This window comes from Delphinus delphis, chromosome 2, assembly GCF_949987515.2.
Source record: "Delphinus delphis chromosome 2, mDelDel1.2, whole genome shotgun sequence".
NCBI classification, from domain to species: Eukaryota; Metazoa; Chordata; class Mammalia; order Artiodactyla; family Delphinidae; genus Delphinus; species Delphinus delphis.
In genome coordinates, this window is record NC_082684.1 from 96,576,995 (window position 1) to 96,595,942 (window position 18,948).

The 18,948-nt window shown below is 48.6% G+C and overlaps 1 protein-coding gene across 1 annotated transcript in view; it reads right to left on the reverse strand.

The window, feature by feature from the left end:
* Positions 1-4,560, reverse strand: part of PFKP (phosphofructokinase, platelet) — a 217,303-nt gene extending 212,743 nt beyond the window's left edge. Inside the window, exon 1 of the mRNA XM_060005247.1 lies at positions 4,406-4,560. Coding sequence (XP_059861230.1) covers positions 4,406-4,520 — 115 coding nt within the window. The 5' untranslated portion in view covers positions 4,521-4,560. The remainder of the gene's footprint in view (positions 1-4,405) is intronic.
* Positions 4,561-18,948: the final 14,388 nt, after the last annotated feature.

The following is an 18,948-nucleotide window of genomic DNA, read 5'->3' on the forward strand; positions in this document are numbered from 1 at the left end:
GGTTATTACAGAGTATTGAGTAGAGTTCCCTGTGCTATACAGCAGGTTCCTGTTGGTTCTCTATTTTATATATAGTAGTGTGTTAATCCCAAACTCCTAATTTATCCCTCCCCCCGCCTCCACGTTTCCCCTTTGGTCACCATAAGTTTGTTTTCTAAATCTGAGTCTATTTCTGTGTTGCAAATAAGTTTATTTATGTCATTTTTTTAAAAAAATTAATTCCACATATGAGTGATATCATATGATATTTATCTTTTTCTGTCTGACTGTACTTAGTATGATACTCTCTAGGTCCATCCATGTTGCTGCAAATGGCATTATTTCATTCTTTTCTATGGCTAATTCTTCCTATTAGCGGAAAGGCTTATACAGACTCCATCTATATGAGCTTTCTGCAAACAATGTCTTCATGCTTACTTTGCCACAGGCCAAACAGGACTCAGCTTTCCCGTTCAGTCTACCCTCTGGGTCCATTTCTGTGCATTCTCAGCTGCACCAGGCCCTCCAGAAGCCCTCAATTTGTGTCTAAGGCAATGAGTCATTTTTGGCGTATGACATAGTGTTGCTTGGGGGTGGATACCTAGTCATGGTAAGTCTGTCCAGTGACCTGGAACTTATTTTTAGTTAAAGTGAAAATCAATTTAAACTTGCAGACATTCCTTGTGACAATGGAAGCAACCCAAAGAATGAAAAAAACAATAATTAGTCTTAGAAATAGTCTTCCCTAATGGCCAGGGCTGGGGGATTCAGGAATATAGCTGGGGGATTTTCATTTTGTTCAATAATCATATTATACAAATTCCACTGGAAAACAAGCATTTCATCACTTTGGTATCAGGTGTTACATCAATTTAGCCACCCCAATGCTCTTACTGTACAAACGTGTTTTCTATTATCAAAACTGTGTAAAAATCATCTGTATAATCTATGTAATATCTTCCATTTCTTTTGACTAGTAAGTAGGGTAGCTATTGTCTCATGTTTAAATATCTATCTGAAATTTTAGGTTCATTATTTTAGATGATTATAATTTACCTCTTCATTAACTTAGTGAAGAAATCATTAAGGCATTTTATACCAATTAAATAGTTTATGTATTTTTAGTATGAGGAATTTCACACAGTGGTCCTGTTTTCCAATGTAATTTGTAAAGCACAATCTTAAATTCCACTTGAGTTTTTAAAAAATTTTAAGGTTTTTGTCTCTAATTTGATAAAAAAAAATTTGATTTGGGGCAAATTATTTAAATACGTCTTGATTTTTTAATCTTAAAAATGGAAAGAAAATGCCACCCGCCTTACCAAATAAAGTTCTGGTGTTGCGAAAAAAAATCATCTGCATAATTTTGAGCAAACCAGGCTTTGCTCCTCTGAGTATTAATTAGTTGTTACAACTGTAAAAGCAGGGCTTACTGAAAAGTGTTTGGGGTTGAGACCTCACAGAATTTCATTTAAATCCTACCATGGGCCACCTATGAGCCTGCCACCTTAATGAGATTACTTCTCTCCCCTTGAGCCTCTCTTGTCACCTCTGAAATGAAGATGTGTGTGTCTTGGAGCCAGGTAATCAGGCCTGGAGATAAGAACAATAAAGCTCCTAGAACATCAAGTGAGCTCAATAACTAGAAGCTATAGTCATCTCAACATGAAATTTTACCGTAATTTCACATCTGATTAGAAAACTATCCTGAAATTAAGACTTGTGATTATTCTCCTTGGTCTTTATTAGCTGTGAGCAAAACTCTCTTATCCCAGGGAAAATCAAGCACTGATACCATTTAGAGTCAAGATAAGACGGTAAAAGGATATGGGTATAAATGACAGCATCTCTAGGAATAACCTCCTCCAAGGGGCTGTAAGTCTGCTGCTGCCTGCCGAGACCGGCCCCTGGGTGCACATCTTAAGGTGAACTTTCTTGGAAAGAAATGCATTCAACTGTTCAGTCAGGTCTCAGGTAGGATCAAAAGAGGAGGTGGCTCTTGGCATGAAGTCCAAGAAGAACTGGAGACTACAGCCTCAGCTCTGCCTGAGGGAAAATGCCCAGATGCCCGGCCATGGTCGGCTCTCCAGGGACGGCCCAGATGTGTCAGTTCAGAGCATTAGGCGATCTCCCATCAACCTGACAATACACTGACCAAGCCACGTTCTCATAAAATTTTGATTCTCAAAGTATCTTTTCCACCGACAAGAAGAGATGTGGACTTACTGACCTCTATTATTCATAACTGCTCGCAAGCTGCAGAGATAAGTAGCAGGTAAGTATCAGTAGCAGAAAAAATGCTGGTTCTGTCTATTGCATCATTACCTCAGTTGCCTTTGCACCAGCTACCAGGTAGTTGAGAAGACTTTTGGACAGGAACTCAAAAGAGTGACCTATATTTTTTTCAACAGACAGAGCACCTTAATTCTAAAATGACCTTGAAACTCTGACCTTGAAGCCTGGAGGGTTAAGAGACCAGTTCCTCTTCCTGTGCCAACAATTTATTCTCTTTCCAAGACCGGGGTAAGAGTCACTCGAGATGCTTCCTAATTTGGGCTAGCCCACTTCTCCAGAGGCACGTGCTTTTGAAGCCCTTTGACGGGGAAGCCTCTCTCAGCCCCACCCCGACCCCGCCAGACCCCATCCGGCACATCATTTAAGTAACTTGGGCGATGTCATCTATTTCACTCTGCCACTTCCCCAACCCCAGCCTTGTTTATATCACAACATTTTCTCTCTTCAATGTTTATACCAGGGGCCACACTTTACTAGAATACCAAATTAGACCAGCCCTGCCTCGCGCTGACGCAAAGGCAGGCTTGTAGGGCTTCGACAGTGACTGATGTCGCGAGCGCCACCTTCAGTAGGACAGGGAGGGGCTTCCAAGGGACCCACGTGCCGGGGACCCCCACGTCTCCTGCCCACCGCAGGCTGGGTGCCCAGGGTCGAGGGCGCGGGGCGCACGGGCGGTGACTGGCCAGGCATCACGTACGCGCCCGCGGCGGGCGGGGCTGCAGCCTTAGCGCCCCACCTGCCGCACCCCCCCCAGGCCCCGCCCGGCTCAAGGGCGAAGGGAAGGTCACGGGCAGGGTGGGCGGCAGGCGAGGGCGCCGGGCCCAACACTTAAGCATCCCTGCACCGTGTGTGGTGAAAATGAGGCATCAGGGCCTTTCAACTCATCCGGGACGGGAGGAAGAAGGTAAAATAAAAACCAAAACCTAGCTCGAGAGGCGTCTCCGGCCTGCGATCCTCGGGCTCCGAGGACGCAGCCGCCTGAGCACAGCCCTGCTACTTTCTAGCGGTTGAGTCGCCCCACCCAGGTATTCACCGGGATCAGGAAACCCCAGCGTCTGGGAACCCCTGCGTCCCCATGTGCGCCCAGCGCTAGGGATCCGGGGCACGTTCTGTGTCGCCCTCGCTTTACATTGAACTATTCTCTCCGTGTGTCCGTGGGCACCGAGCCTGGGTCCCCTTCTCCCCGAAATCAGCTTCCACGCTTGGGGGTGGGGGGCGGTTGCTGGAGTCCGCACTTGCGGGGCTGGTGACGCCCCGGAGTCCCCGCTTCCTGTTCCTTCCCATCCAGGGGAGGCTGGCGGGGAGGGCCCAGTGACCCGTTTCAGCTTTCAGTTTGGTGACGAGCCGGAAGCGGACAAGAGATTAAAGCGGAGGAGAACCGTTTTTAAAATTTCCCAGCGGAAACGCGAGGTGGTACCGGGCCGCCGGGCAACCCCGGGCAGGGACCCCCGTGCGTCCCCCGCCGCGTCCCGCCGGACAGCAGCGGGGACGCCGCCCGCGCGGCGCGGGGATCGCGAGGCTGCCGACGCGTCGCAGGGACCCAGCGGATTTTTCCAAGACATTGGGGGTAGGGAGTGGGTGACGGAGCTGGGGAGGGAGCCGCGGCATCGGAAGTGGCCGCGCTGTAGCCAAGCTTTGGAGGGGCGTCCGGCTTCATCCTACGACTCGGAAGAGAAATGACCACCGAGCGCGGTCCAGGCGGCCCCGTAGCCAGTCGCAATTTAAAAAATAAACATGAAGGTGGAAAACTGACCTTCCTGGTAAGGGATCCTACTGCCATAGCCCTCCCTCCGCCCCCCCACCGACTCCGCAGTGACTCCTTCTGAGGCTGCACGGCCCGCACCCGCTCCCGCCACAGGAAGGTACCCCCGAGGTTCCTGGGCGCGGGGCTTCTCCCCCACCCTTCTCTTATCCCCGGTACCCGCTCTCCTCCTCTCTTCTTTGCTTCCCCCATCTCTTCTCCCTGGAGCCTCATCCTTTCTCTCTGGTCCCTGCTCCCCATCCTTTCTCCCAGGTACCCCCATCCTTTCTCCCAGGTACCCCCATCCTTTCTCCCGGTTACCCCCACATCCCTTCTCCCTAGTCCCCTCCCTTCGCCTCCGGCCCGGGATCCGGGGAGGCGGTGGCGCACCTTGGGCATCCCCGCCGCTGGTCAGCACGCCTATGGCTTTGCCGGCCCCGGAGAGTTGCTCCAGGAACTTTCGGAAGGAGCCCTTGGGGTTCGGGGAGACGTCGTGGTCGCCCATGGCGAGCAGGCCGGAGATCGTGCTCGGGAGGGTGCTCAGCAGGCACTGCGCCCCTCCCGCGCCGCCGCCACTGAAACCGCCGGCCCCGCCCGCGCGGCGCGCGCCAATGGGCGGCCAAGGGCGGGCTCAGGGGCGCGGGTAGGCGGGGCAGGCGGGACTGGGGGCGCCAGCTTTCAGGGAGCCGCGCGGGCCAGGGAGCTTGGCCTGGAGGGAGCACCACTTGGGGGGGCGGGGGTTGCATCGCAGGTGGGAGGAGCGTTACGAGCCGGAAGCACCTCAGAGGGAAGGAGAAGCACCGCAGGTGGGTGGGGAAATCACCGCAGGTGGGCGGAGCATCCCTGGTGGGGGAGGGGAAGCACCCTAGGAGGGTGTGCAGCGAAGGTGGGAGGAGCATCGAGAGGGGGAAGCGCGGCAGGCGGGGGAAAGCACAGCAGCTAGGTGGTAGCATCTTTGGGGAGCGCAGCAGGTGGGGGGAGTAGGAGGAAGGCGGGGCGCTACAGGTGGGCTGGATCACCGTAGTTGTGGGAGCGTGGCAGCATCAAGCGCGGGGAGCGCAGTAAACGGGGCGGGGGGAGGTTGTGCGGAGCGCCGCAGGTGGGAGCGCCGGGCCCGCGGCAGTTGGGGGGACCGAACCGTCGCAGGCGCACGCACGTTCCCGCAAGATTCCTTCTGGGGGCGGCATTCGGAGCCGCGGGCACCCCAGCTTTTCCTCAGGCCTGAGGTGAGGGAGGAAGGACACACCAGCGGATCCTCCAGTCGGTGGGCGAACGTGGGCGTCGCTGGCTGGCGACGACGAAGCGCCGGTTCCGTCCCCAGAGAGGCTCTGGCCGCATGAGGAGGAGAAGGAACGTGGTCGTAGAGGACGCGCGGGGACCCTGGCGACCCCTGGCGCCAGGCCGGGTGCTGAGAATGGAAGGGGCGGGAGAAGGGCAGGAAAGTCCTGGCGGGGCGATAAGACCCGAGTGCTTGCGAAGGAAACCGCGATGTCCTGTGTCGCCAGCCAGATGCTCGCAGCTCCGCTGGGAGCTCCGGGACTGAGGCGCTCACGTCCAGTCCGTTGGGTGATGGATGAACAAGAAGCCGACTCTTCCGGGAGCTTAATCTAGGCTGGGTTCCAGCCGCGGATGTGCGGACGGATGCTTCCTCGGGCGCAGTCTTGCGGCGCACACAGCGCTGAGCTTGGGGTAGGGTCATCCCCAGGAAGGAGTTTCATAAGCAGCCGCATCAGCAGTTCCTGGTGGGGACGGCACAGTATCCCCTACGACCTGCGCGACGGATGTGCGTCAGGTGGATACAGAGGGGAAATAGGTTAAGTCAAGGCTGTCCCGTCCACCCGGAGCAGCCTGTGGTCGGCTGACAGCTGTTTACTGCGGGCCACCCTGGACAGAGGAGGGGGAGGGGGTGCGCGCACTTAAGCCGGGCTCTTTCTTGCCTTATCCTCCTGTTCATCCCTCTGAGCATCAAAAATGTATTGCAATAGATGAACAAATACCTGTTGTGGACAAGGCCAGAGATCTGATCTCTGCCCTGGGCCGGAGGTAATGGAGCAACTTCTAAACACCCGTGGTCATCTGAATCGCCTGGCCTGGTTTTTCCCTCTCCACCAGAACCACGGAAGTCCAGTTTCTGGGAGTGCTGCCAGAAAAGGTGTATTTTTAACAAGTTCCAACGCATTCTGATGACTGCAGAACCTGAGAGCACCTGTTCTAACGGGTTGAGCCTGAGCGAGTGATGCTGAGAAGATACTGGGCATCTTGAAGGTGTCCCCAGGGTGCCCTTCACTCTCCCGGTGCAGGAGAGTGGCGCCAGGCTGTGCAGCTCCGCCCAGAGGTGTCCCCGGCCCAGGATTTGTGCTGTAGAATCATCCATCCCTTTCTAGGGCATTCTACACTTTCCAAAGTTGGTGCACATTGAATTTTATTTTAGCCAAAAGGCCTTTATCTTCTTATAAAATTGATATTTTTGTAATTTAGAGGATTGGCCATTTGTCATCGAGTTGTCTGTCATATGGAAAACAATAGATACAAACTAAGAGTCCAAATAATGGGTTAAGTAAATTTTGATGCAAATATATGAGTAGTTTTCTATTGCTGGTATGGTTATGAAGATAAATATCCATTTGCATGGAAGTATATTCAGGATATATTAATAAATGAAGAAGCAGGGTCAGAAATACCTTGAACCTGTGTGTGCGCGCGTGTGCGCATAAATTAAGATGTAAATAAATTTAGATATTTTAATTTCCTTTCTTCTTATTATTATAGGTATTGTCTTTTTCTCCAATGAACAAGTATTGTTTTTGGAATAAAATATTATACTTCATTAAAAACAATAAAATTTAGAGTTGTCAGACCGCCAAGGTTATGTCTGTTTTGCGAAAGCTGAGGTGGCATTGTGGTTCAGACAGGTAATTCCTTATTCTTTCCAGTTAGGCCCATGAGCTCTGACCCATCGCTCAGTCTATCAGGGTGTAAAATACAGATGGCTGCAGCAGCTATGGAAAGACGTGGCCATCTCTCCCTTCTTTTTCTTTTGCAGTACATGTATTTTAGTAGTTCTTCAACTGGTGGTGGGGTTGTTTGTTTGTTTGTTTTAACTTTGGCCTTAGAAGAGGCTTCTCTGATACAAGAGGGAGAATTGCAAGGCATGTGGAGGGTACAGCTTACCTCCAGCAGGACATGCCACGTGCCTTAGTTCTCCATTGCTGCCTAAAAAATTACCCCGAGCTTTTGTGGCTTATATGAGCACCCATTTACATCACAGGAATATCGTCCCAGGGCTTTGCTGGACGCTCTGCTCCTTGTCTCAGAAGCTGCAACAAGGTATCCGCCGGGGTCCAAAGTCTCATCTGATCCCTCATCTTGGCAGTTTCCTTCCGTCCCAAGCCCTGAGCTGATTTTGAGCTAATCTACAACCACAGCTCCATAACCATCTTCCCTTTTCCTGGTGCCTCATCTTCGCTGTCCTTCTTCCCTAGACTTTACAAAGCCCAAGAACAAATGCAACCACTTGCTAAACAAGGAAACGCCGCCTTCAACTCCCCCCACCCACCAGTTGTCTTTCAGTGTCTTTGTCCAAACTGAGAAATAATTCTGCTTTATATCTAGCAGCTACACTTTAAATTATATATTAAAAAGTTGGATGCCCTCCAAGACCTTGACGCAGAATCATGTTGTCCTGAACCAATTAAAGTCAATATTTAAACACTTTCCAAAAAAAATGGAAAGAAAGCCCGTCTCATTATTTCTGCAAAGTAGGTGGCCATTAAAAGTTTTAACCCCTCCAGGAAATGTCATCGGTGATGTGCACTGGACCCTCTCACAGCACAACTATTTCCTTCTCCTGTGTTGGTGAAAGTTGATTAACGGAGACTTCCTCAAAATTCCAACACTTCTCTCGTAACAGGAGAGCACAGGTGCTGATAAGGCAGAAGAAACTGACCTGTTCTTTCAGAGGAACTTCCGTAATTGTGGTTATTTCAGAAAACAGAGGATAGGAGAGAGGACTGTCTGTTGAAAAATGAGTTATACAGGAATTTCCCAGTTAGGAAAGGAAATTATGATGATTTTAGCAGTGTGCCATGTGATGGTTAATTTTATGTGTCAACTAGGCTGGATCACGGGTGCCCAGATAGCTGGCAAAACATTGTCTCTGGATGGGATGGTGAGGATGTTTCCAATGAGATTAACCTTTGAATCAGTGAATTGAGTGAAGCAGATCCCCTCCCTGACATGGAGGTGTGAGGCTCAGCCAGCCTGCTGAGGGCCTGAGGAAGGGTGAATTTGTCCTCTTTCTCTCTCCCCATGTGTATATATAGATAGATAGATAGATAGATAGATAGATAGATATAGATCTATCTATCTATCTATCTATATATCACTGATTCTGCTTCTTTGCAAGAGCCTGACTAGTACATACATTCAGGTTAAATATGTTCATTCTATGGTTTAGTTGTGAGATGCTAAATCTGAATACCAATTTGCATATGGTCTATACAGAGTCCTGTGTCCCTGATGGTATTTACACGTTTGAATTTGAATTTGATGACAAGTTCTCAAAGCTCCCTTACTTCTGTATCAGAATCAAAGTGCTTCATGGCCAGCATTCAAGGGCAAACATGCTGAAATATCCGAAACCAAAGCTATAAACAGCAGTGCTTTTGCAATTCGCAGACGGGCACACATGGACCATGCGTGTGTGATTGGCAATGCCAGCACGTAGCCCGAGTTTTGAACGTTTTCGGGTGTAAAACTTCTAAGATTCCCATATAAGACACAGATGTCTTCCTCTACCCGAATGTGCACATGTACACACACACAACCCCCTGAATGTAGCGTACAGTTTAGGGAACTCATGAGTCTGGTGACTGACCAGGCCACAGCCGAGGACAGAGGATGGAGCCTGGTCACAGGTCCAAGCGGCGGAAAGCTGAGTCCTCCCGAGCAGCCTCCCTCTGGCTGCTCACCGTTCACCATTGGGACCTTGTCTTATCTTAGAGCCCAAGCTGACCCCAGGCCAGATGGGGACCGGGGGCCCGTTCCCGGGGAAGCACTGGGGTCTTAGTCCTGAGTCTGGGGGGAACACCCCTCCCCTCCCATGTGATGCTGTTTGGAGAGCATCACTTTAAGGGCTCCCGCTGTCTCCACTGATTACGTGGTCCTTTGATCCTGTTTAGGAGCAGACCATTCTTTTGTCTGTAAGACCTTTCACCAGCATAGGCCATTCACTTAGAGCCATATTTCTACAATCATGAGGCATTTCTGCAGCAGTCGGGACTGATCTTGTTGTCATGTGAGGTGATCTGAGTCCCTTCTGCCCTGGAGTCCATGGCCCTGCTCCACCCTCATCCCCCAGGGCCCTGGGGGCAGCCGGTCACTGGAGCTGCTCTCCAGGTCACTTAGGGGGCTCTCTCCTTTCCTCCGTCCAGGTCACCGAGAGGCATAAGATGAAGGCCCTCCAGGCACTGCCACCCCAGCCTTTAGTGCCAGAGCCCATGGGAAGGACCCTTTCCGGGGTCATTGGATCATCAGGTGGAAAGAGTTTGCACAGCGAAGACAGAGACATGAGAGATGGGGGGAGAGAGACAGAGGCAGACAGACAGAGACAGAGATACACAGAGAGAGACAGACAGAGCCAGAGAGAGAAAGCAAAATCACAACATTCCTTAAGTTTGCCCCTCACTCAAGCTGTTGTCCTGCTTCTGTGCCACGATAACCACCAAAAATGTTTAAAATTGCCACTCCCCCCTTCCACATCTTTCCCACTCCCTCAGACTCCCTGAAGTCCTCTTTCCTCTACTGCAGCTTCTCTGAAACTTCTGAATGTCACCAACTGTCTGTCCAAACAACCAGCCAATAAAACAGCTTTTGAAACCAATTACTCGGTTGCTTCTTGTTGATATTTTTCTAAACTCTATGGTGCTATTTCCTAATACCTCCTCCTAAAACCCTCTGTAGGTTGGATTTTTTTTGTTTGTTTTTTGGTTGTGATGTTACATGAATTAACCTTAAAATAGAACATAAATAATGATGGTCAATGTAAGTGAAGAGACGATCAAGCATTTCAGGAATGATTTCTGTTCGTGGGCTCGTGCTCTTTAGAAAGCGTTGGGTCTCCTTCCCTCACAATTACAATGAGAACCTTAGCATGTAGACTTGCTCTGTGGAGAATAAAATACCAGATAATAAGCATGAATCTCAAGGTTTCTCCTGCATCCAAATTTTTTTGTTTTAATTTTCATTACGTTGGGTTGGTGCCTCCTGTGTCCTGTGTCCCAGAGATTCTGGAAGAAAGAACATTTGGGAAACCCTGGTTAGTCCCATGCAATCTGTTCCATGGTGTTTAACATATTCTAACTCCGAATTACTGATTCACGGGACTTGAAGCCCCTTCTGGGATGCACCTTGCCCTGCCATGTTCTGATTCACTCAGAATACCTGTGGGCTTGGAGTTTAGACCCAGTAAGTAGGGCAGGAAACAGCCTGAAGGAGGACTGCTATTAGCAAGGAAGACAAAATTCTTCTGGAAACAATGTAACTGGTCACTAGACACACGAAGATAGTTCTCTAGCTATGGGGGTTACTGATGATTCGGTTAAGTACCAATATTCAAAATAGCATCTTCAATATGCCAGCACTCACAGGGCGGATGTGGGGATGAAGGTCTGCCCTGCTCAGTGGGTCAGAGGCTCAGATTCTCCTACGAAGGGAATCGAATGGATCCCCACTCTCACTTCCCCACCCTGTGGGCCTCACACCCAGCCCCCAGGTGGGCAAGGAATGAGCCCATTCTGTCATTGCCTCACTTGACCTCGGCCTCTTTGGCTAGAACACATTTATTAATACTTCCCAAGACTCTCCACTGGAGCCGCACACAGAAACCTTTGTCCCCCACTGGCTGCACGCTTCTGACCCAGGAGGTGCTGGTCTCAGGCTGCTTGACTACTGGTCTTCCACTCTGTCTCCAAGATTTTGACCTCAGTGGAGGGTTCAGGAACTGTCTTTTTCAACTTATTCTCAGACTTTTTTTCTTTTATTTAAGTCAAGCAACCCCAAAAAATAAAGGACACAACCAAAGTAAGGTGAGTCAGATGCAAGTGGAAAGTTTAGGTGATGAAATGGAATATGCATGTGTATTAACACTCAGTGTGGCTACCATACTGGGGGCTTGTTGGGCTGTGAGCTTCCTGGCACCTGGAACCAAATAAAATAGATAAAAAATAAGGAAATGCTGAGATTCTCTGTCAGATTTTATGGGTTTTACAGTCTTTTTCTTAAATTCTAGTGTTTTGCAGTCATAGAAATAATACAACAGGATCTCTTACGAGCAGTGTGGGCCTTCCCAGGTGGGCAGAAGAATTAAGAGCTGGTGTACAGACCAGAGGGCAGTTTGTATCAATGGAATGAGTACAAAGGATGATGGATTATCTGATGGGAATTTTCTACCAAAATGTGAAATGGAGAATGTGGGGAGGGAGAGGGAGAGAGAGAAGAACAATTCATCACTCTTGCCCAAAGACCCTGGGCCGATTATCCAGACCACCTCCCCTGCACCACAAGCATTCTGGAGAGAGGCTGGTACAGCTGGGGCTGCTCTCTTTCTAGAACATGCCATCCTCTGGCTGTTCTTGTTCTGCCCTTCACTCTCCATTTTGAAAATGAGGCCCTGTGTTTGGAGCTTGTTTTCACATCTCGTTAGCTATGTCCTGGTGACGGTCCAGAAATGACTCCAATTTTATTAGCAAATGGGTCCTCAGATTTCTTTCCATGAAACGTGCTCCGGGAAGCCTTCCCTGGAGGCGGCTGACTCTAGACTGTGTTTATGGACTCCTGAGCTCTCCTTCAAGTCAGTTGTTCCCTGACGCCTGTTTGTTCTCTGCATTGCTATAATGCATGTGTGGACAAAGGTACACGTACACACACACACACACACACACACACACACACACACACACACACACACACACCAGGTGATTAAACAAGCTTCCTTTGCGTCCCCAGCTTTCAGGAGGCGAAGCAGGGGCAGCTGCCACCCTGCTTCTGTTCCCAGCCATGCGCTCGCCTCTTTTGCGGGATCAGGGGCGTTCCCCCAGGACTCGGCCTCAGGCCTGCACCCCTTTCCTGGGACTTGGCGTCCTCCGCCTCCTATTCACCTGCTGTGTCTTTGATGCCCCATCTCTGCCACTGTCGCCGAGCCAGCACCGGGTCCGCAGCTCAGGGAGGATGGCCATAACGTGTGGCAGCGTGTTTGAGCGTTCAGCAGAGTCTCTAGGGCCTTCAAACCGGCTTCCACGAGTGGTGATATGACCTGCGACTAGAGGGACAGGTAAGGGCTGGGAATGTTCTAGACCAAGGCCACAGGAAAGAAGGATGTGGGTACTGTGCTGCGCGGTGGCCAGGAAGGGTATCGGGAGAGCTGGAGGAGAAGCAGCTGGCAGGTGGGGGCAGAACTCAGGTGCGGGGGGAGAGCAGGTGAGCAGAGCTGGGCAGGTGCTGACTGGGGAGGGGCCCTGAGCGTCTAGACTGCAGGGGGCTGCCCCTGGGGTCCTCGCACTGGGGGTGTGGAGTCAGAGCTGTCCCCACACCCCTGCTGTTCACCCTGGGGGCCAGGACAGACCCAGGCTGTCACCTCTGCAGTACTGGGCTGTGAGGTGCTGAAATTAATACACCACCCTCTCCTTTCTCCAGACCTGTGGTTCCCTTTACTCTTTTCGGGGGTGGGGGAGAAGCGGGATGGAGGTGTCACTCAGTGAGGGCCTGTGACTTTCCACCAAAAGACATACCGGAGCAAGATGGTGTGTACTGCCAAGGAGGCCTTGTCTGCCCCGTCCTCCCCGCCCTCCCTGTCCAGGACTTCCTTGTACGGCCAAACCCTGGAGCTGTGAGCCTGGCCTGGACCCTTTGGAGGAGTCTGTCTGGGGCAGTGTTGGGCAGATTCCAGAGGCTGGGACGGGCAGAAGAAGAACATTTAGACAGGCTGGAGCTGCAGTCCCCGTGGTCACAAGGCCAGGACACTCGGGGCCTCTTTTCAGGCAGCAGGGAAGGGCTGACAAGTCTGCTGCAGGTGGTAGGACCCCTGCAACTGGGCGATGGAATCAGCTTGGGGGGTGGCGACCAGGGTGTTTCCTTTAATGCAAAGAAGGAAGATAGAAAATATATGAAGGCATCACATTTAGCGAGAGTAACTGCTGTTTTGTGAAACACTCCAGAGGTGTGACAGTCAAATAAGACTCCTTTCTTTGTGGGATTCATGGTTTGTAAAACATGGTTTCAGTGCATGATATTTCAGTAAATCTGTTAAAAATATCACTTGGAAATCCCGCACGGATGTGGGAGATGGTGCATCTGTTCTCCTTCTCTCTCCTCCCCCCATCCCCGACTTCTTTCCCGCTGGGTGTCTTCTTGTTACTCCTTGAAGTCTGGGACCACTTAGTAGGGCCACTTAGTAGGGCCAGTTAGTAGGATAAAGAGCAGGACGACATGGCATCCGTGTCCACAGGGGAAAATGCCCTTTCATCCTAAGGGCCTTTGTCCAGCACAGGGCCAGGCTCTTTGAGGACGGGGCTGTACTTGCTCAGCGTCCCACAGGGACCCAGTACCCCAGGTGCTGCTGGACCTGAACCTTCATTCTGGAATGGGAGCTGAGCTGCGTGTACATTTCCATCTCTATTGTTGGGAATAACAAGAATCTAGACACGTCATCGTTACTCTGTTCCCTAGTTCAAGTTGGAATTTAGAGAATATATACATACCTAAAAATCAGTTTCAAATAAATAAGCTTTATATAAGTGGTACCATGACTGAATATTGAGAAAGTAAAATCCTGACCAAGCAGACGGGATTTCATTGGTTTCTGGACAGTTGGCAAGATTCTGTCTCCTGACCCAGCTCGGTCTGGCTGGGAACACTGAGATCTAAGCTTAGCCAAAGCTTTTCACTGCAGTCAGAGAAACTGTGCGTGTGTGTGTGTGTGTGTGTGTGTGTGTGTGTGATGTAATACTACATTCTTCTTTGGATTTATCTCAAGATATTTTAAAAATCTTTGGAACTTGTTTCCATCTCTCCTCACTACCTTGCTTCTCAAAGCGTCGTCTGTGCCCTGGGAACCTACATCCCTGGGGCCTGTTAGAGATGCGGATTCTAAGACTTCATTCTCCAGGTGATTTTATGAGTATTAAACTGTGAGAAACAATTTCCTCACTAAGCTTTTATAGAAGACCCCTAAGCTTTAGACACCCGCCATCCCCTACAGCCTCTTCCATCTTTACTCTGTTCCTCCTCTAACAGAGATACATGCAAACCTCTGACGTTTGTCCTCTTCTTTCTCTCCACATGACGGCCCCAGAACCGTGGATGTGGAGACTTAGTCAGCCCTTTTGACAGTCATATAGATCCCCTGATTAAAAAATTAGAGGAGGGCTTCCCTGGTGGCGCAGTGGTTGAGAGTCCGCCTGCCGATACAGGGAACACGGGTTCGTGCCCTGGTCCGGGAGGATCCCACATGCCGCGGAGCCTGCGCGTCCGGAGCCTGTGCTCCGCAACGGGAGAGGCCACGACGGTGAGAGGCCCGCGTACCTCATAACAAATTTCAAGTGCACAATACAGTTTTAACTACAGTCACCATTCTATACATTAGATCCCCAGAATGTATTCCTCTTATAGCTGTGCATCAATTATACCTCAATAAAACATGAGAAGAGAATGAATAATTTCCCTAACGAATAGACTTGAAATCCATTTATTTCCAAGGAATTTATTTCCCACGTCGTCAGGGATTAATGGGTCCCCGTTAGATAACGTGGTGTTTCTCCCTTCAGTACAAAGCACTTCCTCAGACGTAGTGTGGGTTTGAAATAAATAGTAACCAACTCAGAATTTATTCTTTTTTTTTTTTTAGGACACTTAAGATTTACAGAAGTACCTCTGAGCTCAGTATTTTAAGTGAATCTGTATACCTTCAAATTCGAAGGTAAAGCCTTATCATATATTTTTGGGGCTTCCAAAGGACAAAGTGTGTTTGATTCTTTGCTGTTCTGATGGCATTTGTCCTTTTCTCCTTTCTTGCTGCTTCGTTGAGGCATCACTGAAGCACAGTAAACTGCACTTATTGATAACATGAATTCATGAGTTCAAACCTGTGTGCATCAAGAACATGATGGGGTGGCCATCACCCCAAGAGTTTCCCTGAGCCCTCTCTCCTTCACCCCCACCAACCTCACAGAAAGAGCCGCCTTCTGTCACTGTAGACTTATTTACGTTTTTTAGAATTGTATACAAATGAAATAATGTGTTACGTCCTTTATTTTTGTTGGCTGTTCTTTTGGAGCATTGTGATTTTGAGATTTGACCATGCTGTAGCATGGATCCATAGCCCTTTCCTTTTTATTTACTGAACAGTTTTCCATTGTATGGACATCACTTGTTGATGGCCGTTGGCGTTATTTCCAGGCTTTGGTTGTTACAAATAAAGCTGCCGTAAGCACTGGTGTACAAGGCTTTGTGTGGGAATCTGCTATCATTTCTTTTGGGTCATTACCTGGGAGGGGAATGATTGGGTTATATGGACGTGTATGTTTAATTTTTAAACACACTGCCAAATTGTTTGTCGAAATGGTCGCACCACGTTACCATTTTACAGCCCCGCCAGTAGCGTGTGAAGTTCCAGTTGCTCCACATCCTCTCCAACACTTGGCAGAGTCAGCCTTTGACATTTTAGCCCTCCTGGGGGTGTGTAGAAGTACCTCCTACTGGTTTTAAACTGCATCTCCCTAACCACCAATGGTGTTCAGCATCTTTTCATATGCTTATCTGCCATCTGCCATCTTATCTGCCACCCTTTAGCAAAGGGTTTATTCAAATCTTTTGCCCACTTTTCAATTGGGTTGTTTGTTTTCTTATTATTGAATTGTGAGAACTCTTTATAAACTGTAGATACAAGTCCTCTGTCAGGTATATCTTTCACACATAATTTCTTCCAGCCTTTACCTTGAAGATCAAAGCTGTTGACTTTTGATGGGGTTCAGTTCATAAATTTTTAAGAAGCTTTATGATTGTGCTTTTGGTGCCATCTCTAAGATATTTTTTTATCTAACCCCATTTCACAATTAATTTTTGTATGTGGTGTGAGGTAAGCGTTGAGTTTTATCCTTTTTTCATTTCCTGTGCAGTGAATATGCTGCACTGTTTCAGAGACGTTTGTTGAAAAGACTCACCATTTACATTGAATCACCTTTTCACCTCTGTTGAAAATCCATTGGCCATATAAATGTGACTCTATTTCTGTGCTCTATCATTGATCCATGTGTCTGTCCTTTCTCCAGTGCCACATTCCTGGGGTGTCTTAGGATTGATAGAAATACTTGAAAGGAAGCAGCGTGAGTCTTATTTTGCTCTTTTTCCCTGGATGATAGCATGTTTTGAACCCATCACGATACAAGTTTTCTGAGGAAATTTGGCTGAAGTTTCAGTTTCTTATTTTTGTAAACTGACTTTGTTCATTTAGGGGTCACAACAGTCAAATTGCATTTCACTGAATCTTAACTTCCATCTGCTCTACAATGAAGCACTATTTTGTGTACTGACCGCAAACAAACAAATAAAAAGCCCTCTGGTTGTACTATGGATCCTGAGTTGGAGATATTAAAATGTTAAAAAATGTGTTTCACGGTATAAAGGGGAAAAGGGAATTGTTAGAAATTGATAACAAAGAGGGACAATTCATCATGGTTGCACAGTCCCCAGGAAAGCGGAAAGTTGTCTTGACTTCACAAACGAGCAGAATTTCCTTCCCTGGAAAGTGACCACTTCTGCTTCTCCATAAAAACTAGAAAATGGAGACATCCCTGGTGGCACAGTGGTTAAGATTCCACCTGCCAATGCAGGGCAAACAGTTTCAATCCCTGGTCCGGGAAGATCCCACATGCCGCGGAGCAACTAAGCCCATGAGTCACAACTACTGAGCCCACACCCCGCAACTACTGAAGCCCGTGCACTCTAGAGCCTACGTGCTACAACTACTGAAGCCCGCACGCCTAGAGCCCGTGCTCCACGACAAGAGAAGTCTCCGCAATGAGAAGCCCGCGCACCGCAACGAAGAGTAGCCCTCGCTCGCTGCAACTGGAGAAAGCCCGCATGCAGCAATGAAGATCCAATGCAGTCAAAATATAATTGAAACAAAAACTAGAAAATGCGCCTTTACATCTAGGCAAAAACATCCATAGAAGACCCCTGGGACCACCTTTCACTGGTTTTTTTTTTTTTTTGGTCCTTGGAGATTTTTATATTTTATCAGCAGTAACCAAACCATTGGATGAGATCACGCGTACAATGCTGGGCTCATGGGCACAAATTTGCTGGTTTCTCTCCTCTTTCTGGTTTCAGATCTTGCAGCATCCTTCACTCTGACCTTGGAACCTTCACCGTGGCCCTTTCTTCATTAGTTAATCTGCTCATCACAGGATAGAATCACCTGATGGACAGTTAAAAACACACAGGCAATCTCCCAGGGGTTTTAGAATTGTGTTATTGCCGTATAAGTAGAGCTGAAGTTTATTTAGCACATGCTGTGTGCAAGACACTGGTTTGAACAAGTTGAACAATTTATTTAACCCTCATCACCCTCTTATAAAGCAGGGATGTCAGGACCCATATTTTATCACTTTGGAAGCTGAGTCTCAGAGAGGCTACAAACTTTCAGGTGGCCACACAGCAGTAATGAAGGAGCCAAGACTAGAACCCACACAGCCTGACAGCAGAGCCAGGCCCTCACCTACCAGGCACCCTGTCCACCCTCCATCCCAGCCAGGCCCTTCATCCTGGACCCTGGACACTGGGTCAGATGAATCTAGCTGGCAATTCTAGAAAAGTCCTTCCCCAGCATTTAATTTCTGATAAACAAAACCTTAAAAATAAACCATAATTTCAGAGTTATCTATATTTGAACAGGTGGTATTTGGTTACCATCTTGTATTCATGACCTACCTTTACTTCTTTTATTTTTATTAGACAGTGATAGAAAATGAAATTTTTTATTCCTCACTATTTGATATTTGTGGCTTCTGATGTACTGACCTTCATTATGAATCTACATGAATGTTCTAGAGTCTGAGATTCTAAACTGCATTATACAAATACTTTCACTATCCTGAATTGCTAATTTGTTCTGTTTCCCCCTCCAATACCTCCATGGCTGTGGGCTTGTGTATCATTGCCATTCACCATTCACTAAAATTCCATTTCCTCCTTTCTTCTGGAAGTCTTATTCCTCAAGGCTGTAAAATGATGCAATCCTTACCGGCATTGGTTCATATACTCATTCTTCCTTATTGTGTTCAGCATGCTTTTCTTCCTGATACTTGGACATATGGGGCTTTAGGTACCTGGAAGAAATGCCCACCCCAGGCACCCCCCAGCATAGCTGATTCCTAGATGTATGAAAGGATTTGCTTGGGAGTGTGCCTTTTGTCTGCAAACCAACAAACTCAGAGCCCAAACCCCAAACCTCCCCTTTCCTGAGCTCTTAGATGTCCTACCTCTCCCCCACTGCCCTAGTCACCCAGGGCCAGGTATCCAACAATTGGCCCCTTCTGGTCAGAACCCATCGAAATTATTCAAAGTAGCCAATCCTAAGCTTACTTGCCCTCCCACTCCTGGCTCTCATGCACATATCCCCCCTCCCTCTGCCTCCCCACCTACCCTGGTGCCCCCCTCATGGCCCTGCTGGTGTGGCCTGCCCCCTCCTCTTGGAGCTGTGAGGAGAAAACCATCTTGTCAAGGACAGGGTCTCCTGACCTGTTGGCCCCGCCATCCCTGAATAATAATAAAACCTGCATTGTAAAACTTCTCTAGAAAGTATTTCTTTTTTCACGAGGGAAATATGTACAAATGAGACTAGAAAGATGTAAGCAATGCATTCTGTAAGGTGTGAAAAT